At 38.0% G+C, this 21,362-nt stretch overlaps 1 protein-coding gene and 1 long non-coding RNA gene across 12 annotated transcripts in view; one reads left to right on the top strand and one right to left on the bottom strand.

The window, feature by feature from the left end:
• The window catches only part of ZNF521 (zinc finger protein 521), a 316,223-nt gene extending 301,062 nt beyond the window's left edge, over positions 1-15,161 (top strand). For all 11 annotated transcript variants that reach the window (XR_015733603.1, XR_015733604.1, XM_034429635.3 and 8 more), the window contains one exon: positions 14,350-15,161. Coding sequence is in view for 9 of the 11 variants with exons in the window: in XM_034429635.3 (XP_034285526.2) it covers positions 14,350-14,379 (30 nt within the window). In the remaining 2 variants the exon portion in view is untranslated. The remainder of the gene's footprint in view (positions 1-14,349) is intronic.
• On the bottom strand, positions 11,534-14,354 carry LOC148114892 (uncharacterized). The gene is made up of 2 exons (XR_015733605.1): positions 14,244-14,354; positions 11,534-11,813 (listed from the first exon to the last, which is right to left on the bottom strand). It is a non-coding gene; the product is annotated as an uncharacterized LOC148114892 (long non-coding RNA).
• Positions 15,162-21,362: the final 6,201 nt, after the last annotated feature.

Genomic DNA, 21,362 nt, shown 5'->3' with positions numbered 1-21,362 from the left:
AGAGTGACTCAGCAGCTTATTCTGTTGCGTTATCCCAACAGTAGCATGTTCAGCAAAACAAGTAAATCCACCATATACATAACCATTCTTCCTTAAGAGCCTGGTGGCGCAGCAGACTAATAGCCTGTTATTAACATTCAGTTGCCTGCAATTACTGCAAGTTTGAATCTCCCCAGGCTCAAGGTTGACTCAGCCTTCCATCCTTTCTAAGGTAGGTAAATTGAGGACCCAGTTTGTGGGGGCAATAACCTGACTTTGCTTAACGCATTGAAAGCCGCCCTGAGTCTCCGGAGAAGGGCAGCATATAAATCAAATTTTTTTAAAAAAAGTGGAATAGCGTGAGACATATATTTTATGTTACAGAAGTGATTCCCTTGCATTACATAAATATATGTGTCTGACGTATTTTGAACCAGATAGTTTTAAAGGAAGTGTTGTTTTTAATCATAATGTTACAGATTAGTTATTTATCTCCATTTTAATTATCACCCAGTCTTTACTTGCCAAGTCAATGGCTAAAGGATTACAATCTAAGTGATCTTCTGAAATCTCAAATTATGCAGGTTCTGATATTCCCACACTTCATTCCTCTACCCCACAGCAAAATAACTAAATATGATACTGCCTTGGATATCAAAGACTACATTGTACCTACATTGTACGGGCAAATTCCTTAAATATACCTTGTGATTCTACATACAGAAATACAATGCTTGTTAAATGGATGTGACATTATAGTTGGCTTAGTTTTAAAAACACCTGTGTGATTATCAATTTAAGCTCCCATTATTTGCCACTAATTACTAAGCAGAGTTGTTAAATATTTAGCTGTAGTTTATTTAATTGGCTTTGACCTATAAAGAAATATGTGCATTGCCACTGATTGTGTTTCAATCCTGTGTTCACACTTAAGCAAGTAGAGAATGCTTATTTATGTAAATTATAAACACTATACAGCCTATCAGATTTTCAGGTTTATCATTTTGTTAGTGCTACAGATATATTTCTTATGAAGATATCTACAATTAAGGCATTGAGAAAGAGCAAAGCATACAGATGTAAAATGAGAGAGGTTGTACTTAAACTTGTTTACAGATGTTCTTGTTTAAAAAGCTCCAGCATGATAAATTAAACATTACAAGGGGAATAAATGAAAGCATGGCAACAACTGGCACATGCACACATCTGTCCATAATGCACTGATTTAATACTTGAATATTTGATTAGATGGTCTTGTCTATCAAAGCCCATATCATTCTGCTGTACTGAAGTTTCAACAGAGAAACAACCTCTTTCAAATCTTCTCAACTTGTTAGGAAAAATTCAGGCATTTTGCACCTAGCAGAACGGCATGCGTAGAGAAAAAAATTGAGGGAAGGGACTGACTGATTTACTAATTTCTCATCCCTTGAATTTATCAAACCTTTATTTCATCAAGTTTATAAAAGTACTGTTCCAAAGTATCAGGTGAATTGGAAAGTAAGTTTTAACTGAAACTGGAAGGAAACTTCTGTTCTTTCTTGGTGGCAAACCATGATGCCAGTGAACTTTTAATAACTGCAGCATAATACGAAATGAAACATAGCAGCATATGCTTGCCATATAGATATGACTGTTTCAGTTGTACTCTGTTAATAAGATACATCCATGGGATAGAGTTACGGTATTATTTGAACTAGCATACTAACCATTAAAAAAATCACTTCTCATCTTTGTTTGTTTGTTTGTTTGTTTATTAGTTCAATTTATATACCACCCTTCTCCAAAGACTCAGGGTGTCTTACAATGCACTTATAGCAATAGCCTTCATTCTTTTGTATATACCTGCTTATTAGGGCTTTTGGGCCCCCCATAAGCGGTGTTTCTACAAAGTCATCTTATTGCCCCACAATCCGGGTCCTCAATTTATCTACCTCGGAAGGATGGAAGGCTTGAGCCTGGTGAGATTTGAACTCGCACTAATTGCAGGCAGCTGGCAGCTAAGTGCTACATAACAGCACTTAGTCCGCTGCACCACCAAGGCTCTTGGTGGGTGATAAGTGTCTTTTTCAATCTATACCAGAGGCCTGGGAGTTTGATGGTTCTGCACAGTGTCTTGCTGTTGCTAGAACTGCACTCTTCTTGACAGAGTGCTCTGTTGTTGTTCCTGGGATCTGGTGGAGCCACTCTCCCAATTTAGGAATCTCAGACCAAAGTGCTTCTATTACCACTGGGACCACTTTGATTTTCTTTTCTTCATCCTGTCTTGTTCCATATGCCTCCTTCCTGACATTGCTGTTACTTGGCACCACTATATCTATCATTATCACTGTCTTCTGATCCTTGTCTATTACCATGATGTCTGGTTGATTGACCAGTACCTGCTGTATATCTGGATCTGGTAGTCCCACAAGATTTTAGGCTTCTTATTCTTCATGACTTGTGGAATCTCTCATCCACTGTACAACCGCTTGGTTGGGCTACTCAGTGTATGCTACTCCTGCCCACATCTTACATCCTGCCATTATGTATGGGACTATCTCTGACGCCTCTTTGCACAGTCTGCACTTCAGTTCCTATCTAGTGTGGTAAACCCCCACTTCTATGGATCTGGTGCTGCTATGATCAAGGCCTCAGAACTATCCTTGATGGGAGGGGAGTTGTTGACTCCCTCTGATAGGGTTCGCAACCTTGGTGTCCTCCTGGATTTGTGACTGTCCTTAGTGGATCATCTGACAGCCTTGTCCAGGGGCGCTTTTGCACAGGTTCGCCTGATGTACCAGTTGCAACCATTCCTAGATAGGGATGCCCTCCGTACAGTCACTCACGCTCTTGTTATCTCTCATTTGGACTATTGCAACGCTCTCTACATGGGGCTGCCCTTGGGGTGCACCCGGAGGCTTCAACTGATCCAGAATGCGGCCGTGCGGGTTGTTACGGGAGCTTCCCATTACTCTCGGGTAACACCTATCCTGCGCGACTGCACTGGTTGCTGGTGGTCCTTCGGGTCCGCTTCAAGGCACTGGTACTTACCTATAAAGCCCTTCATGGCATGGGCCCGGGTACTTGCAGGAGCACCTCCTACCGGCCTCCCACCGCCCAGTGTGCTCACATAATATCCTTTAATCCAGCCATGGGTGAGAGTTCTCAGTATCAGTCATCTGAAGTATCAGTCAATGGTATTTCTTGTGCAGTTCTTAACTTGCAATTTGATCTTCCTCCCATGTCTACTGCTGCCTCAGGCATTCTCTCACCTGCTTATCTTTGGGTGCCATATAATTTATGTAGTCCTGGATGTTTTAGGTTTCATCCAGGAGAGTGATTTTGACACTCAGGCCCTACCTGCTTTTTTCCAGCTGGAGCGCAATCTTTGATCACGTGAAGTGTTAATGCCTTTATAATGCCTTGGTAAGGCCACACTTGGAATACTGCATCCAGTTTGGTCACCACAGTGTTGAAAAGATGTTGAGACTCTAGAAAGAGTGCAGAGAAGAGCAACAAAGATGATTAGGGGACTGGAGGCTAAAACATATAAAGAACGATTGCTGGAATTGGGTATATCTAGTTTAATGAAAAGAAGGGCTAGGGGTGATAGGATAGCAGTGTTCCAATATCTCAGGGGCTGCCACAAAGAAAAGGGAATCAAATTCTTCTCCAAAGGACTTGAGGGCAGGACAAGAATCAATGGATGGAAACTAATCAAGGAGAGAGGCAACCTAGAACTAAGAAGAAATTTCCTGACAGAAAAATTAATAAGTGGAACAACTTAGTTGTGAATGCTCCAACACTGGAGGTTTTAAAGAAGAGATTGGACAACCATTTGTCTGAAATGGTATAGGGCCGTGATGGTGAATCTATGGCACGTGTGCCACAGGTGGCACATGGAGCCATATCTGTGGGTACACAAGCATTGCCCTAGCTCAGCTCCAGCGCGCATTTGCATGCCGGCTAGCTGATTTTCAGGCCTTGCGGTCCCACCAGAAGTTGGGAAACAGGCTGTTTCTGGCCTCTGGAGGGCCTCTAGGGGAATGGGGAAGGCTGTTTTCACTGTCCCCAGGCTCCAAGAAAGCCTCTGGACCCTGAGGAGGGGGAAAAACAGGCCTACCGGGCCCACCGGTAATCTTTTTGCTGTTGGGTGCCAAAAGCGGAGGGAAGGGGGGGTCGCATGTGCATGCACGGGGAGGCATTGAATTATGGGTGTGGGCACATGCACGCTCGACCCCCCGTGCTCCCCCCATTTTTGGCATGTGACAGGAAAAGATTAGCCGTCACTGGTATAGGGTTTCCTGCCTGAGGAGGGAGTTGGACTAGAAGGTCTCCAAGGTCCCTTCCAACTCTGTTATTCTATTCTATTCAGGGTTTTGCACTTGGGTTGGAAACCTTTGTACATTGTGAAGAGCTTCTGGTTCTTTACATTGGCAGCTTCCAAGTCCTCCTTTGGCCAGTTCACTGTATTAGCAGAGTATCTGATGACTGGCAGGTGATACATATTGACAGCATGGATCTTGTTCTTCTTATTGAACTGGATCTTCAGAACCTGTCTTACCCTTTGGTAGCACTTGGATGTAGCTGTCTTCCTTGTCTTCTCTTCTTGATTTCCAGATGACCAAGGTACTGTATATATGCTAGGTGGCCTGCTGCTAGTTCCACCTCATCACCTTAACTATCTTCTCCCTTTCCCTCCCCTCCTATATAAGTTGTGAACCACAAAAAAACAACAACAAAGAAAAGCCATTAATATTAAACAATAAGTATCATTAAATGATTCTAAATAAAATTATGATCAGAATCAAAGTATTTTATGGGAAATGGGGCTGGGGTTTAGCACAACCTGACCTCCAAGACTAAGGGAAAGAGCAAGGTTTTAACCACCTCCTTAACACCTGCATGGTTGGACTAATTGTTTATCTCCATCCTGCTCAGATTCAGCTTTACCTTGTTGCATTCCATTCAGATCCCAGATCAAACTGAAGACTGGGTGATAGTTGTAAAGTATGGTTAGATCCATGGAGGGCCTCTTAAGAAAAAGATATACCACAGCCACCTTCAAGGCTGCCGATATTACCCCTTCCTGTAATGAAATACTGACCATTTGCCAGATGTGGGCAATCTTCTTCCTTAGCAGCAGTCCAAATTTCCCATGATGCACACAGATTGGCCCCACAGGTGGTAAGGTTCATCCTGGAGAGCAGGCTGTCCACTTCATTGGAATTTTAAATATAGGACAAGACAGGCACTTCAAACCCTGCCCATGAAAAGTAAAGAATTTGGCAAAATACTACAATAGAAGGTCTCAGTTACCTCCTTGAAAATATATTTTTCTTTCTTTTCCAAAACAAAAGAGCTTGATTGCAAGTCTTATTATAAAAATAACTTGTATTTCCTTGTAGAAGTACATTCAAAATAGTTTCTTTAGCATAAATCTAATTATGACATTGTATTCTGCATGTGTATATCCAACCTTTGATTTATGTATCTGTGTTTGGTCTGCTCACCAATATATCCCTGAAGATATTAAGCACACTAGGGACAGATTCTTTTCTGCCATTATGACTTTTAAATGTAAGAGAACATTAAAAACTGTAGCATCCAGATAAAAACTGTTCAGTCTGTATGACATCTCCATGCTTTAGATGTAAATCAGTTTTGTGACATATATAACTACATTTTGCAGTTCAAGGGTAGCCCTGGAGTAGAAAATCCTTTGCTGCCATGATGCTATTGTTGTCCATTTACTTTTGCTCTTCCTCCACTGCAGAGGAATCAAGAAGGCAGGTAGGCATGGCAACATCATATTACGAAAGCTGCCATTCACTGTGGGAACTCCTCCCTTGTGCCAAATTATAGCATTTTCAGAGTAATGCCCAGGGTATCAATATTGACAGCAATATTTCTGTATATTTACAACCATGGCGGCTATTGATATAGAGAGATTGCAATGGACTATCCGACTTTCTTTAGATAGCTTTGACCGAGTAAACCAAAATGACTTTTCTTTCGCATCAGGAAGATTGTTAATTTGGCATATAATAAATTTTATTCCAAGACATTATTCTGAATAGTTGAAGAAAAGACCCACTTCAGGCCCCATTCTCTATGTTTCTTTTTCATCTTGACTCTTATTCTTACAAGGTTTTGTCCCTTTTTCAGTAATAGTATAAAGTTGCCTAAAGAATATTTGACATTATGGCCTAGAACGGTGAAAACTTTCGGGGACAGGGTATTTTTAGGCCCATAGTGACTGAACTGATACAGAGAATAAGGCAGTTGTTGCAGTCCAGAGTCTTACACAGATGTGGAAGAAAAAAGCATATAAACAGGAAATGATGCCCAGTGAGTACTGTAGCATTTTGTGGTTTATATTTCATCCACATAACATTATCCTGTTCTGAATCAAAGGAGGCTTACTTCTAAGTAAATAAGCACAGGAGTTCAATCTGATTTCATTAACTCATTGAAACGTATGGCATAAGACTTAAGCTTTGTAGTTCTGTGCCTCAAATATTTGTCCAATTTCAAGAGCTGTAAACTTGTATTGAGATTTGTTTTGTATTATTTCAAGTTGATTTCATGCTCCTCTGTAAGAATGTGATGCAAAATTGTAACATATCTAATCACAATAATTCTAGGACATGCACAGTGGTTTACATCAGTGGTGAAATTCAATTTTTTTTACTACCGGTTCTGTGGGCATGGCTTGGTGGGCGTGGTGTGGTTTGGTGGGCGTGGCTTGGTGGGCGTGGCAGGGGAAGGATACTGTAAAATCTCCATTCCCACCCCACTCCAGGGGAAGGATATTGCAAAATCTCCATTCCCACCCCACTCTGGGGCCAGCCAGAGGTGGCATTTGCCGGTTCTCCAAACTACTCAAAATTTCTGCTACCAGTTCTCCGAACTACTCAAAATTTCCGCTACTGGTTCTCCGAACTACTCAAAATTTCCACTACCAGTTTTCCAGAACCTGTCAGAATCTGCTGGATTTCACCCCTGGTTTACATGCAGTATTTGCAGGCAAACTCTCCCACAGCCTGGAGTTTGATCCTGATGGGGCTCAAAGTTGATTCAACCTTCCATTCTTCCGAAGTCGGTACAATGAGGAGCCAGATTGTTGTGGCAATATGCAGATAATGCTGACAATGTGAACTGCTCAGAGAATGCTGTAAAGCGCTGAAGGATGGTACATAAGGCCAAAATGCTATTGCTACATTAAATAAATACTAGGCAACCTCTTGTGAAGACAGCATTGTACAATAGAAGGCCTTTAATGAAGTCTGCCGCACTTCCTAGGGCCCCTTCAAAGAAGGTTTTTTGATTATAAAGAGAGGCAGAAGGACCATGCGTTAGGTAATTTGATCATCTCGTTGTTCCCTTAAAACTACTGCAACTAAAACTATTCTGAAGCAACTAGCGTTTGTAGGCCATTTTAAAAGGCAGAAGCATATATAAAGAAAGAATTGCAGAAATCCAGGCAGGAGTTTATCAGGGCATGAATAACTGCAGCAAGACTAACCACTGTGCTAGCAGTGGCTTTGAAAATTTTGTTTTATAAATGTGGTGGTTGTACTTTACTAGTCTGTAAATGTGACTGCTCCTTCTCTCCTCCTTCATTCCTTTGTTTAGCCAAAAATCTTTTCCACTGTCATTTTGTGCACCAACGATGCAACAGAACTCCATTTTCGTGGTCTTGATTTTTTTTTTTCCTTCCCAACAAGCTAGAAAGAAGAAACTGTTGCAGTGGAAATTGTGGGATCCATAATGACATTGGAATGCAATTCTCTGTTTGGCATTAGGGTTTTAATTAAGGTTTTGCTGGGTTTGCCCATTTTTCCTTTGCCCCCCATCTCTCTGCCAAGAAAACCCAGCATCCTGACACTCTCTGAGGACAAATTGAAAGTAAGAAGTTTGGAGGGAGGGAGGAGGGAGCTATGTGGGGATAGAAGCAGAGCCTCTTGATTAGAAAGTATAATTTAATAGAATGTGTATTGAACCAAATGTATTGATTAATGTAGAGGATATAGTACTTATATTGATTTGAACTAAAGATTTAGTACTAAAAGCTGTAAGCCAAAAAAGCCGTTGCAGATTGCTACAAAAGTCAGTTTAATGCTGTCCTTGAGAATGCCTTCACAAAGAAATTCTTCTAATGTTTGAGGAGTAGGTAGAATGCTGTATATGTCAGTTTGATCCCGGAGGGTTTTATTTTGTACTCTAATAGCTGTTACGAGCCTACATTATATCCAAGGAGTAATTTTCCTTAGGGTTGCCTGGCTCGCTTTGTGTCAATATTCTAGCATTTTAAGTCACGTACAGTATATGCTTCTGGGAACAGCCGAGGAGCCAGCCAGACTCATAATGGTCTGCATTCATTAATAAAGGCAGAAGCTTCTGTCCCTCCATTGCCCACTGCAGGGATGCCTCCCCGGTCTTTGGGGACCCTGCAGACACATTTAAAGAAAGCTTTATTTTGAGTGGGCAGGAGATGAAATGCAGGACTTGCAGGCATTTCCTAAGTCAGCTCTATGGCCAAGCACAGAGGTGACCTTAATGGGTCAGAGAAGAATGCAGGTCAAAAGACTTATTATCCAGCCTGTTGGAAACCAATTGCTTTTAGGTTGAGGGGGGGAAGGGGTGGCATTTTGTTTTGTTTTAAAGTAGCGCTTAAAGGTTAGTAATGTAGAAATTTGTTTTACAACCAGAAGCTGTCCTGGAATGTAGTCCATTTTATAGAAAGGGAGAGGAAAACTAAAGCCAGAGCTTAGTTTTAAATTCCCTACAAATTACAAAATGTTAGTATAGCATAATTAGTTAATCAGTGATGATTGATTACTAGTGTTTGCCGTCTTGAATTAAGGAGAGGGGGAAGAAAAGATGTTGCTGTGATACTGTCTCCATCTGTTGAACAATAACATCTTCATTTAATCTTTATATTTCCTTATTTATAATCTGCTTTTGAGCAACAATCGCATTCATTTCATTCAGCTTCAAAATGCCTCATTTAAATTGAATGCAACTGTACTTTCCATTAGGGACTGTAATGAGGTAGTGAATTAGTAGGATTTCTCCCTCCTTAGAAACTCCTCCTCTCCCTTCCCTCCCTCCCTCTTCCGTAAAGATTTTTTTCCCCCTGAAGGATATAATTCAAGTCATGAAACGGTATCTATGAAGCAAAAACTGGCAATTATAAAGAACAACAGCCCTGCTCTTTGGAAAGGAATATTTTGAGCCACTGTTTTAGTAAAATGTATCCAACAGTTTCAAAGATTTTGTGCACAGAATGGGCATAACTCATTACAAACAAAACAGCCAAAAAACCTGTATATATAATTATAGCGGTCCTACTAATTTCACTGAGAAAGTATTTGTAAAATTAACTTAGAATTTTGGAATCTGGTAGATGCTCATTACTCTGTCCATTGGATTATACAACTCTCTACTCCTAAATATAGTTTATACTGAAGTTTTTAGTCTGAGTATGTTTAAGGAAGTATAGGTAGTCCTTGTATGAAAGGAAGTATAGGTACCCCTTGATTTATGACCACAATTGGAATCAGGATTTCCATTGTTAAGCAAGGCAGTTACACCCCATTTTACAGCAATTATTTTGCCATGGTTATTAAGCGAATCACTGCAGTTTTTAAATGAACCATGTAGTCATTAAGCGAATCTGGTTTTCCTGATTGACTTTCCGGCTGGAAAGATTGCAACATGACTTCAGGATGCTACAACCATCGTAAATACAAGCTGGTCAGTAAGTGCCTGAATCACAATCACATGACCGTGGGATGCTGTGATGGTCATAAGTGTGAGGACCTGTGATTAGTCACATTTTTCAGTGCCATTGTAACTTCAATTGGTTGCTAAACAAATGGTTGTACATCAAGGACTTCTAACTGTTCTGTAAGAACAGAAAAGGAATGACAAAACAAAATACCCCCCTCAATACCCAAATCAATGTTAAACTTGCAGTATAAATTATTTATAATCCTTTTTTTCCCCTCGAACTATGAGTAGCTTCAGCATATTCTACGGACCTTTCAGCATTAGAAAGAGGCTAGAAGAAATGCAGGAAAATATAACATATGTGAAATAGTCTGGAAGAAATATGGGAACAAGGATTTGTTTAATTTGCATGTATGAGGAAGAGAAAGAGACAATAAATTTGAGGGTGTTATCTGGTACTGCACACTTTCCAGAAGAACAATGATAAAAACATCGGTTTCAAATGTACTGTTTGTCCTATAAAGGGCAAAACACATTCTGAGCTACACTGAAACTTTTATTGGTTTTCTCTGTGCCCTGAAAACTCCCGTGTTGAGATCAACAGGAGCTCCGTCTTCTGACTTCTCCGCTTACATCAATTCCCATTGTCATGGAAGTAGGTGTTCTGAGCACATGAAAAGACAATATACAGCAGAGAGCTACTGTGTAGATAATAGAGGAAAATTTTGCCCTAAATTTTTAAACACAATCTTTTTTGTGAAAAGAAACACTCTTAAAACAAAACCTCCAACCGTTCATAACTGGGATTAATGGTTGCAATTTTCAGTTCTTAGACATGGGGTCTCCATAGACAGTCCCCCCTCCTAGAATATAATGTGGTTCTCTGTGGGATTAAAGATTATTCCTTACCTCATCTCTTCCCTTCAATCTTTCACCTTTTTGTCTCATAAAGTTATAACTGGTATGAACAGGAAGCTTTTCTCCCTAATCAAGTGTTTCTTTCTGGATTGTTCATGCCTTAGAATGCAAAGAATTTACATATACATCATTAATATTAGGACACTGTTCCCAAGATGTATAAACTGAGTGTGACTTGGATCCAAGGTGCAAACAGAAGCAAAAAGAATATTTATAAACTTTGCTGCCTCCATTTCCCACAGTGGCCTCCATCCCAAGTTTTCCATTTTATACAGTCCTTAAAGCATCCAGATCAATTTCTGGAAAGATTTAAAGAATTTTAACGGGAAAGAGGAGCTCTAATCTCATTTGTGCATTTTCAGGATCCATACTCATCTTTATGTTTTGCCTTGCTCAGTGATTTTTCTCCATCATTTTTCCTTGAATTTAAATCAGGGCATCTCTTAGCTCCTGAGAATGCTTTTGTGCAATAGGCTATATCAGCTGTGGGACCCCAAAACAGAGCTTAGTGAAGAATAATTCCATAGTTTATTTTCCATCTACCACATTAGTGCCTTTGTGTGTTTTTTCTTTAATTAAAAAAATTATTGAAGTTTGAGTCCTGAGCACACATGAAATGCTACTTTCAATTGTGTCACATAGTGCTGTGTGGCTTTTCTAATCCTTAAACTGGCCACATGTGAATCCAAGATTTTAAAAAATGGAGGTAAGAGGACTCATTAAAACACATAGGCAATGATCCAGCATTACAGTTCTCTTCTATTGTTGATTATGATAGAAGAAAAGAGCCTCATGTGTGCAGTGTTGTTCTATGCTGGAAGTTGAGCCTCGGGTAGAGCTCTAGATAGCAGCTACAGACTTTCTGAAGAATGGATATTGTCCATTGGGATAATTAAGTATCAGCAATGCTCTTGCAGCAGTAAAACTCGTGTGTCTTTTATTTAGACAGTACAGCAGATTTATAGATAGATGTTTCAGGTAAAAAGAATCTGGAAAGGTATGTAGTTGTTTAAGCTGTTCCTTTGCTGAAACTCATTTAATTGCCCCGGAAAAAGTGTTAAACTGATCCATTCTACTGCTGCTTGAAGGTTCCATTTTCTTTCCATTCCCTCTTGCTGAAACAACCCAACATGCACTTTAATTGAGTCATGAGAGAGTAAGGGGTTGCACTTGGATATACATCAGAATTTTCATTCCTTGAAAAGAGAATACAGTGCAAATGAAGGTACTGGGTTTAAATCCATACTCATCTGCTTGTTCCTAGTTAACTAGAATACATCAGATTTTTTTTAATGTTAAGAATGCAAATTACCAACATCAATACATTAAGCAGGAAGTACAGAACCCACTACCAGGCTGATTGGGAAATGTCCCACATTATATTCATTCAGTTTGAAGACAATGAAAAATAGAATTTGTTTAACAATCGCTGCAATTACCACTAAGCAAATTGATAGGTTGTTATATAGTCCTTCGGTGCTGCTATGGCCTGATCATACCTAAAAAGGGAACCCTGATTGGTTTGGGTCAGGCAATGAAGAAGAAAACCCTCTGGCTTTAAACCGTTGTAAAAATAATGATCAGCTTAAAATACGGACAGGTTTCATATTTTTTTGTACTCTTTCCCACTCTAAAAAACAATGCATCAAATACTTTCCTTTCCTTGCTCATTTGTTTACCCTCCCCCCTTCAGATATCACTAGAATTTGGCTGTTTTAACAAACAATTGGAAAATAGAACCATAAAAATTATCTGCAGTTTTGATGTCATCCATATAGATACATACCAGAGGTATGGTATGGTTCATAAATGTGAGCATGTGTGCCACCTCTGCGCATGCACAGTAGTCGCATATTATGTCCAGGCAGGTGGGCGGAGCCTCCCGCAGTCACCGCTACCAGGTTGTGCAATCCAGACAGAACTGCTGAATCTCACCACTGATACATACACATACACATACACATACTCACTCACACACCCACCACAGTCATTTGATTAACATTTGACAACTGGATCACAATTACGATGTTGCAGCATCCTGAGGTTATATGATCGCTATTTGGGACCTTTACTGCTGGCTTCCAACAAGCAGAGTTTATCGGGAAACCAGCAGAAGGTTGCAAATGGTGATCATATGACCTTGGGATGCTGTGACTGTGCAGAATTCATCTAACAACTTCAACAGGAATTGCCAGAACTACCATTTATGAGTCAGTGCAGTTAGGTGACATACACCTTATGACCACATTGCTTTGCAAAAGAGTTCCTAGTCCCAATTACTGTTGGTAAGTCAGGGATTACCCATAGGGTAATCTATAGTCTATAGGAAGTCCTATAGACACAAATTTTGTCATGCGTATGATATATGCCACGGGTGTCAAACTTACATTGAAGCAGAAGCTTTAAACTGATGATACATGCTTTTGAAGTGCATCTTCTAATATGATTCCAGGCACATTGAAATGTGCATATTTTAAAGTTCTAGCTTGATTTTATGTATCAGTCCTGAGATATTTCAGTATTTAAATAAATATGATTATATAGAAGTGGAATCTGTCCTAATCAAGCAGTATATCTATCATATAAAGCCACCTTACAAGTTTTATCACATGGATGACACAGGCACACAGTTTGCTTGTAAACAGTCTAAACACCTGAAAGAGTGTCTTCTTGGATATAATTGTGCTTTATTGCACAAATTACAAGGGCAATACTGTGTCATGTTATCCATAAAGCTATATGACACAGTTTGTGTATTAACTTTTAATAATCTATTATATCTCAATAGGTTAGTTGGATCAGGTTTGATTTTCTAATTTCTAAGTTATCTCAATTTAAAATTATATATTAAATATAATAGCCGTGTTTTTAAGGCCTTATTCTATCACTGATTTTTCACTAATTTTGAAATAAATTAATGTAGAAAATAGTACTGTATACATGAAATCAAATAAATGATGAAATATTTCATTTTTAACTGTATTGAATATTATTTCTCGTAACCAGAAGCCTTATATTGCCTAGTACATTATGAGGTTTAGTATTTGCTTAGAATTTTCTGCCATGATGGGATATAATTCCTATTAAATGAATCTAGGAATGTAGTCATGGTTTATTGGCTACTTTTAGAAATATAGTTATTTATTTCTTTATTTCCATGGTTTATACAGCTGCCCAATCCATGACAGTGACTCTGGACAGCATACATGGATTAAAACATTAGCTATATTGAAGAGTTCATGTGTCTGTGGAGCCACAACCAATTTAGCTCTTCTTTGGAACTCTTACTAGACTTTCATCCATCTTTCTGAGTACATTCCTATCTACTATATAAGGTGTCACATGCATGACAAGCTGTATTCTGAAATTATATTGAAATTTATCATCAGCCAGTCTTTTACAATAGATCAGTGAAGCTGGAGGCTACACCTTCAGCACCATATAAGCAAGATCTGCTTATACTTTCTAATGTACAATTTAGCCAATTCCATATTCTTTATTACAGGTTAAATGTGGCATTACAGGTTAAATTTATAAATGGGTATTCAGCCAAGTATAGGCCTAGAGTATAGCTACATAAATACATTGTTTTATAAAACTTGCTTGGTATTTTGCACAGTACATACCATTTAACAGGGTTTTTACTATCTTACATTACACGATCTTTCTGTAGCATTGCTGGTATATTTCAGCATAGTGATTGCTTTTACTTTCCTTCTTCTTTCTTCACAGAATCATACGATGACCCAACATAGCAGTTAGTGCAAGGCCCAGTTCTTCAGAAGAGGAATCTTTGCAGGACAAAAAAAAAAAGGGAACATGTTTTACTCTTTGCACGAGACTCTCATTGTTAATATATATTATTCAGAAACATTGTATTGTACCATAAAACCTGTATTATGGAAACTGTTGGATGTTCATGTGTTTGAACTTTTGAGCACCGGAGAGACTTCCTGTATATAAAGTGTTGCACATGTATTATGTTGTCTGATACTAAAATGGTCTTATAAAGACAAGTGGACTTGGGCCCTATTCAAGCAGGACTAAGAGAATAATTATAATACCAACAACATATAAAAGGGAAATATGGCTTAAGGAAAAACAAAAAAGCGGTGATACAGTACAAACCTTTTGGCCTTCCTTTTGTTCAAGCTTATGTCTACAATCTCTGTCTTTTGGTATTCAAATGGATGAATTCAAGAATATTTTTAGTGCCGAAGAAGACGAACAAGAACAAGAAGAAGACTCTCCAAGCAGGACCCCAGCTGAATATGGCCTGTATATATTTGTAAGCCTTGCGATATGACAGATAGCATTACCATATATGCAATAGTTGTTATGTAGATTGTCAAAGAAACTTTTTTCCTGGATACCATTTGAAGCTTTTGAGTGTTCAAGACTTTTCCTTAATGATGTCACATGGCCAAATTTTTGAATCAGTTGAACTAACCTGTATGTTACTGTTATTAATGTTTACTCTGCAGTCTGAACCTGGAGATTACTGGAATGGTTTTCCAAGAAGAAATAAATTCAGTTTACCATTACATAATATGCATCTTTTCTTTTGTCCCAGATTATTTTATTTATTTAAAAAAGTTCCTCTTTGCAAATGAATTGTGTCTCATAACTTTCATTGTCAACGTCACATATTCTCTCATCACACATGCATGATAAATGTATTCTAATTGATGTACTTCAATCAATACTTTATTATTTTAGATATATGTTAACTCTATATTCTTTTACCCTATGTAACGACCCTTTTTTTCTCTTTTTGAGAAATACAAGGACTTACTGTAGAGTTAGTGCGTGAGCATCTGGCTTGCAAGCATTCAGCACTCAATGATGTGCAAACTATTAGATTTTAAATCAAGTTTTATCTACCTGCATTTTATAGTACAATATCAAGTGTACTATTACACTTACTATTACTATTATTTCTCCTAAATAGAAAGCCTGTTGAGTTTGCTGGATTTACTACCACTAAATGTGTTCAGAATCTCACCCTTTTGCCTATCCTGTTTCTAAATCTCTTGCATTTAAAAATATTTAAATCTCTCAAACACTATTAGAATGATATGTGATTATGGAAGGGATCCCTTGTCTTTTCATCTACAGGTGGTAACCTTGTTAAATTCCAGCCACAGCACTGACATAGGTTTCTCTGCTTGCGAGTCCCTTGTCCTCAATGCTGACAGAGATGGCAGTAGAGGACATGACCAGAAAAAGTGCTTCAGTAAACAGCCCAGCCTGTTATTTCCTCTAGGAGATCGTTCGGCTTTAACAGAGAAAGGTTGTTGAGAACTGAATTAACCTGTTGGTCCCAAGTAGAAGCAAAGGGAGGCTGTACCACTAGGGCCTTCTCATTTTTCTTTTGTCCAGAAATGTGCTCATATGAACATTCATTCCCAACCCAATTTCCATATTAGAGTTGTGATATACCGCTGAACACTTGTGCAATGATTAGAGCAATGGAATATCACAAAGGGCTAGAATTGCTTGTCTTTTCCTGCCAGGGCAGATTTCAAGTGAGATTTCTAGTTTGCCGAGTGTTACATTCCGAGTCTCCACAGATGGGAGAGCTGAAAGAACACTTTTTAAAAAGTCTTTGCTTGCCAGGGATTTCAAGGAAAAATGTGTCATATTTCTCTCTCCAGCCTGGAGATTTTTATGCATATGTTGCCAAGTACAAAAAGAAAAAAAAAGGCCATATTTAATAAAGAATCTTATTTCTGCTGACAAAAGGATAAACATAAGCAACTGTACTTACACAGTCAGTCCAGTGCCAGATTCTATTTATAATAAACCCCATCCCAGTTTTAATTCCATTAAAGTAGTAATCATCTCTGCCAATTTGGATTGAATATTCATTCTTCATGACACATACCTCTTTAATAAAACAAAAAAAAGTACAGGCATTTATTTCAGTCTTCATGTGTGAAACCATAACATATTGGTTAAAACTGTAAATAGCATGTTTTTCATCAAGTTCAAGTATGTTAAAATTATTACACCCTACTGTGTTTGTGCCACTGAGTTGAGACAGATGGTAACTGGGAAAAATGCAGTCTTATAATCAAAAGCAAAAATATGTCAAAAATATGTTAGCAAGCAAAACACAGCATATTACTTGCTTCTTATGTCATGACAGCTTGCAAAACATACAAGAGTGTTGAATATCTAGTTATGCAAATATAGCAATATAGTAAACAGCGACAGAAAATGCGAAGACACGGTTCTATATTGTATATTGTTTAAGTTTTCCATTCAGGGAAGGAACAAAAATTCCTTGGTCTTACTCAACTTCTGATTTGAAGAGCAAATGCCTCAACTGACTTTCTTTTCTCATTAGTTGCCAATTTTTGACGCTGCCCTAAAAAGCTGTTTAAATAGATTATAAAAGACATTCAAACTTCCCAATGAGATTTGAGTTTTCCATAGCGGCTCATCAGAGTATTTACTCTGATCGGGGTCTCGTCTTACTGAAAAAGGAGAAAAAAGGATAGAGATTCTGTATGAATACATTGGGTATCTAATATATAGTCCTTCCCAGTGGGTCACCCAAGCTAAAGCAAGCCACAATAAAGAGAAATGGATCATCACATCACAGCAGAGAGGAGACAAAGGGAAATGGAAGACATGCATGACAGGATTCAAGCAGGTCACAACCACCTTTATTGGGAATACTCAGGGAAAATATAAGGCAGGAAACACTGCCTTAACCCCCAACAATTTTGAGGAAGGATAGTTCCAAAACTGGGAAACCTCTAGATGGCAGCAGAAAGATGCAGAAAATGCCAACTATTTGCCATCATCTATTGGTTTATAATGAAAGATTGGTAGAATATGTGTCACAACAGCCAAATTGGGATATAGCTGTCAATTGATTGTCAGATGTACAAGCCTCCTCGGAGCTTCTGAAGAGGAATATGTAAGCTCCTGCAGTTATGCATTCGTTGTCTAGACTGAAAGGATAAGCTGCTCCAATTATGAAAAAAAAATCTCCTTAAACCACAGCTAATTGTAATGCTGGAAAAACAAACATGAAAACATTCAACCATACAATCTAGAACCACAATACAATTCCTTCCCAACTCTGTCAAATAGCAGTAGGATATCCCCAGTGGGTCAGCCGTATTAATCTTTTGCAGCAAAATCAACCAAGAGCCTTGTGGCACTTTAAAGATGGTGCCATAATAAATTTATTGGTCTTTAAGGTGCCATAAAACTCCTTGCTATTTAAGAGTAAGACCAGGTGAGATCAGGCGGGGCTTTATTAGATAATAGCTATAGCTAGATAGTAAAGATAAATAGTTGGAAAAGACAAGTATCTAATGCAGGCTGGAATTGAGCTGTAATTCTGATATGGCAAACACACCTATCTTTTATTCTTACTCATTTAAACACTGTCCTTCAGAAAGAAGAAAGAGCTGTTCTTTATATGCCAAGATACCCCCTCTATTTATAACAAAATTAACAATTAATTCATCCCTTGATTGAATCTTTCGTTATTTAGATGTCACAACAGATTTTCATAGCCCGCAAAGGGGAAGCCTTAGCAATGTTAATATTGTGACAGGCAAGACACATAAAAGCAAATGAATCATAATTGGTGACAATTAGAAATAACTTGGTATGAAAACAGAATATTCGTTGCCACAGTGAGCGAGCAGAGTGCCTTGGGTAATAGAAATGATTTCATAAGAAGCTCCTGGCTGCATGGACAGGACTATATCGTTACTTCTATCTAGTGCATTTCTTCATACACGATAGATCAATTGACAATCAAAGGGCCGTTTTGTAATTCTGTAAAATGAAATGTTCTCTTTGCAAAGTTTCACTTTCCTTTGCAATGTGCCCCTAGAGTTGAAGGCAAGGACAGAGTCAGGTATTTTATTTTATTTTATTTTTTCCATCCCTAAAGGACATAATATCATTTCTAAACATGATCTAAAGCTTCAATTGAACTGAAATTTGAATAATACTCAATTTATATAGGCTAACAATGTCACCAAGGAAAAATATTTCCAACAGGGCAACAAATTTAGTCAATTTCAGATCACAAAGCTCAATTCTCTCTCTGTCTCTCTCTCTGTCTCTCTGTCTCTGTCTCTGTCTCTGTCTCTGTCTCTGTCTCTCTCTCTCTCTCTCTCTCTCTCTCTCTCTCTCTCTCTCTCTCTCTCTCTCTGTGTGTGTGTGTGTGTGTGTGTGTGTGTGTGTGTGTGTGTGTATTCCTGAGCCCAAGCCTTTATTCATTTCAGTATATCTGCATAATTTTATTCCATCTGAAATAGTTGGATAATCAAGGAATAGGTGCAAAATTACTACATAGTTTGAGCTCAAATGTTGAGCAAATTCAAAACTTTATAGCAAAAGGTTTGAAGTTCACTGTGCTGAATTCCCAGATAAGTTTGCCTAAGATCAATTAAATCTATTTGGCACTGCCTTAAAATAATCATTACACAGCAACACAAGTAAATGAAAAAATACAGGTGTCCATTTATGTGTTTCACAGAATCAAGATTTCAGTCTTATATCCTAACACATAATAGTAATCAAATGATTCCTTTTCATAGCAATTTTTCATTTGTCCAGAATGCTTCTGGTCTCATTTGCTATGATCTGCAATCTCCTACATCTCAAGTTTTGCTCAATATGAATTTTAATCAAAGAAATATAGTAATTATTCAGTTACTGCAAAGAACTCTGTTGCATAGGATACATTTTTACAGGATTTTAAAATATAATTTATGAATATTTGCAAGCCTAATAATTGTCTTTTCTGCTGACATTTTCAAAGCAACACTGATTGTTGCATCTCCAGAGAGTCTGAGTACAAAACTGATAATTATATTAAATATACATAGACAATAAAGAGTGTGTTTACATAACTATGCCCATAAATATCTGATTGAACAGTCATTGTTCTCAAACCCCTTTTAAGCAGCTCTCGGAGGAATCCAATTCTAATGACATGATGGTTTAAAAGATGTTGCTCAGTCTTGTTCCATATTTAATTAACTTTCCTTTTTTAAACTTGTGATGGTGGAGACAATAACAAATAGCTCTAAAAAAAAGAGAGTGTGTGCTTTGAAACATGAGTGAGAACTTGTCATGCTTTGTATGCCTCATGCTACAGGAAATTTGCATGTAAGAGTGGGTGGCACAGAACCATGAATTCCATGGGGAGTCCATTACACAGGCATAGTAATCAGCATTATCTTTAAACCATCTTTGATGCAAAAGAAAAGAGAGTGACATGCAAAACAAAATACACTAAAACAAAACAGCACAATTTAAGAAACAGTAAATATAAAATAAGAAACCAAGTAGCATGATTCCCTTCCAGCCATGCCTACTAGAATCAAGAAGTAACATGTGATATAATTTAACCACAATTAATATTAAGGATTGCCTCATGTACTACTCGTTACAATAACCAACTAGAAAGTTATCACAGTATATCTCATTATGAATAGGCTGTTCTTAGCCAAGTAAACCAGTCAAAACTGAAAAGAGACATCCCTATTTAGTTTGGTTAAATCACAAGTGAGAAGGCTAGATCAAGAATTGATCCAAGTTAACTTTCAGGGAGAGTGCAAATCCATCTGTAAAGGTTGCATTCTCAGAAAAAAGTGATTTCCATAATACTGAGGTTCAGTTTCATTTTTACGGGCATTCACTTGTAAATTAAATTAGCACCTGAACAACTTTAGTCTTGATGAAGATCAACTTCATACCAGAAGCAACCTGCTCTGAATCCATGACTGCTCTAGCCTAACTTCTTCATATAAAATGTAAAATAAGTATTATTGAGCTAAGCAGAATGACTACAATGTCACTTCCATAACTTAATCTGTCAGATGGAGTAAAGCAGCCCAGCATAATAGCAAGGGTATCAAAGGATGCTGAAAGATCAAGGAGAATCAACAGTGTAACTTCCTCTCCACTTTCTTTATAACTATCATCCAATAGAGTTAAAAAAACTGGTTTAAACTCCAACTAACCTGAATTGCACTGATTATAATGGATAAGGTGTCATTATTTTTAGATTGTTATTTGAGAAAATGTAATACAAATATTATTCAACAAAAGTGTAGCAGGCATTATCTTTAGTTAAAAGGTCTCCAGAAATGTAGACATGAAATGTAGACAACTCTAAGCAATTCAAAATCTCTTATATAAGAAAAGACATTGTTTCTTATCAGGATCAACCAAATGTCTCCTTGAGTGAAGGGGTGGGGCTCCTTGTTTCAAACACAATGATACAACATGTCTTCAGTGACCTAGATTGACTCTTTATCAATCTTCTCCTTTTAGAGAAATATGTTGGGAAGTTGGTTGGTTACAGAGAGCCTGGTTTGATCCTGATGTTTTCAGTAAGGATTCAAGCATGGATCTTTTGCATGCCAAAACAACCAGACATAAAGTATTTTTTCCCATGCCATCACTCCACTGAACATTTCATTTCCATAGCACTGTCTGTCTTCTCATCTTTCCTACTTTTTTCTCCTATTGATTTCTTATGATTTATCCATTGTTGTTTGTAACTTATGATTAATGATTGTAACTATGATTATGACCTTTGACCTATTACTTGCTGTTTATATGTACACTGTGAGCTTATACACCGGAGACAAATTCCTTGTGTGCCGATCACACTCGGCCAATAAAGAATTATATTCTATTCTATTCTATTCTATTCTATTCTATTCTATTCTATTCTATTCTATTCTATTCTATTC

This window comes from Pantherophis guttatus, chromosome 3, assembly GCF_059756535.1.
Source record: "Pantherophis guttatus breed Tessera chromosome 3, ASM5975653v1, whole genome shotgun sequence".
NCBI classification, from domain to species: Eukaryota; Metazoa; Chordata; class Lepidosauria; order Squamata; family Colubridae; genus Pantherophis; species Pantherophis guttatus.
This window is presented reverse-complemented; position numbering and strand designations above follow the sequence as displayed.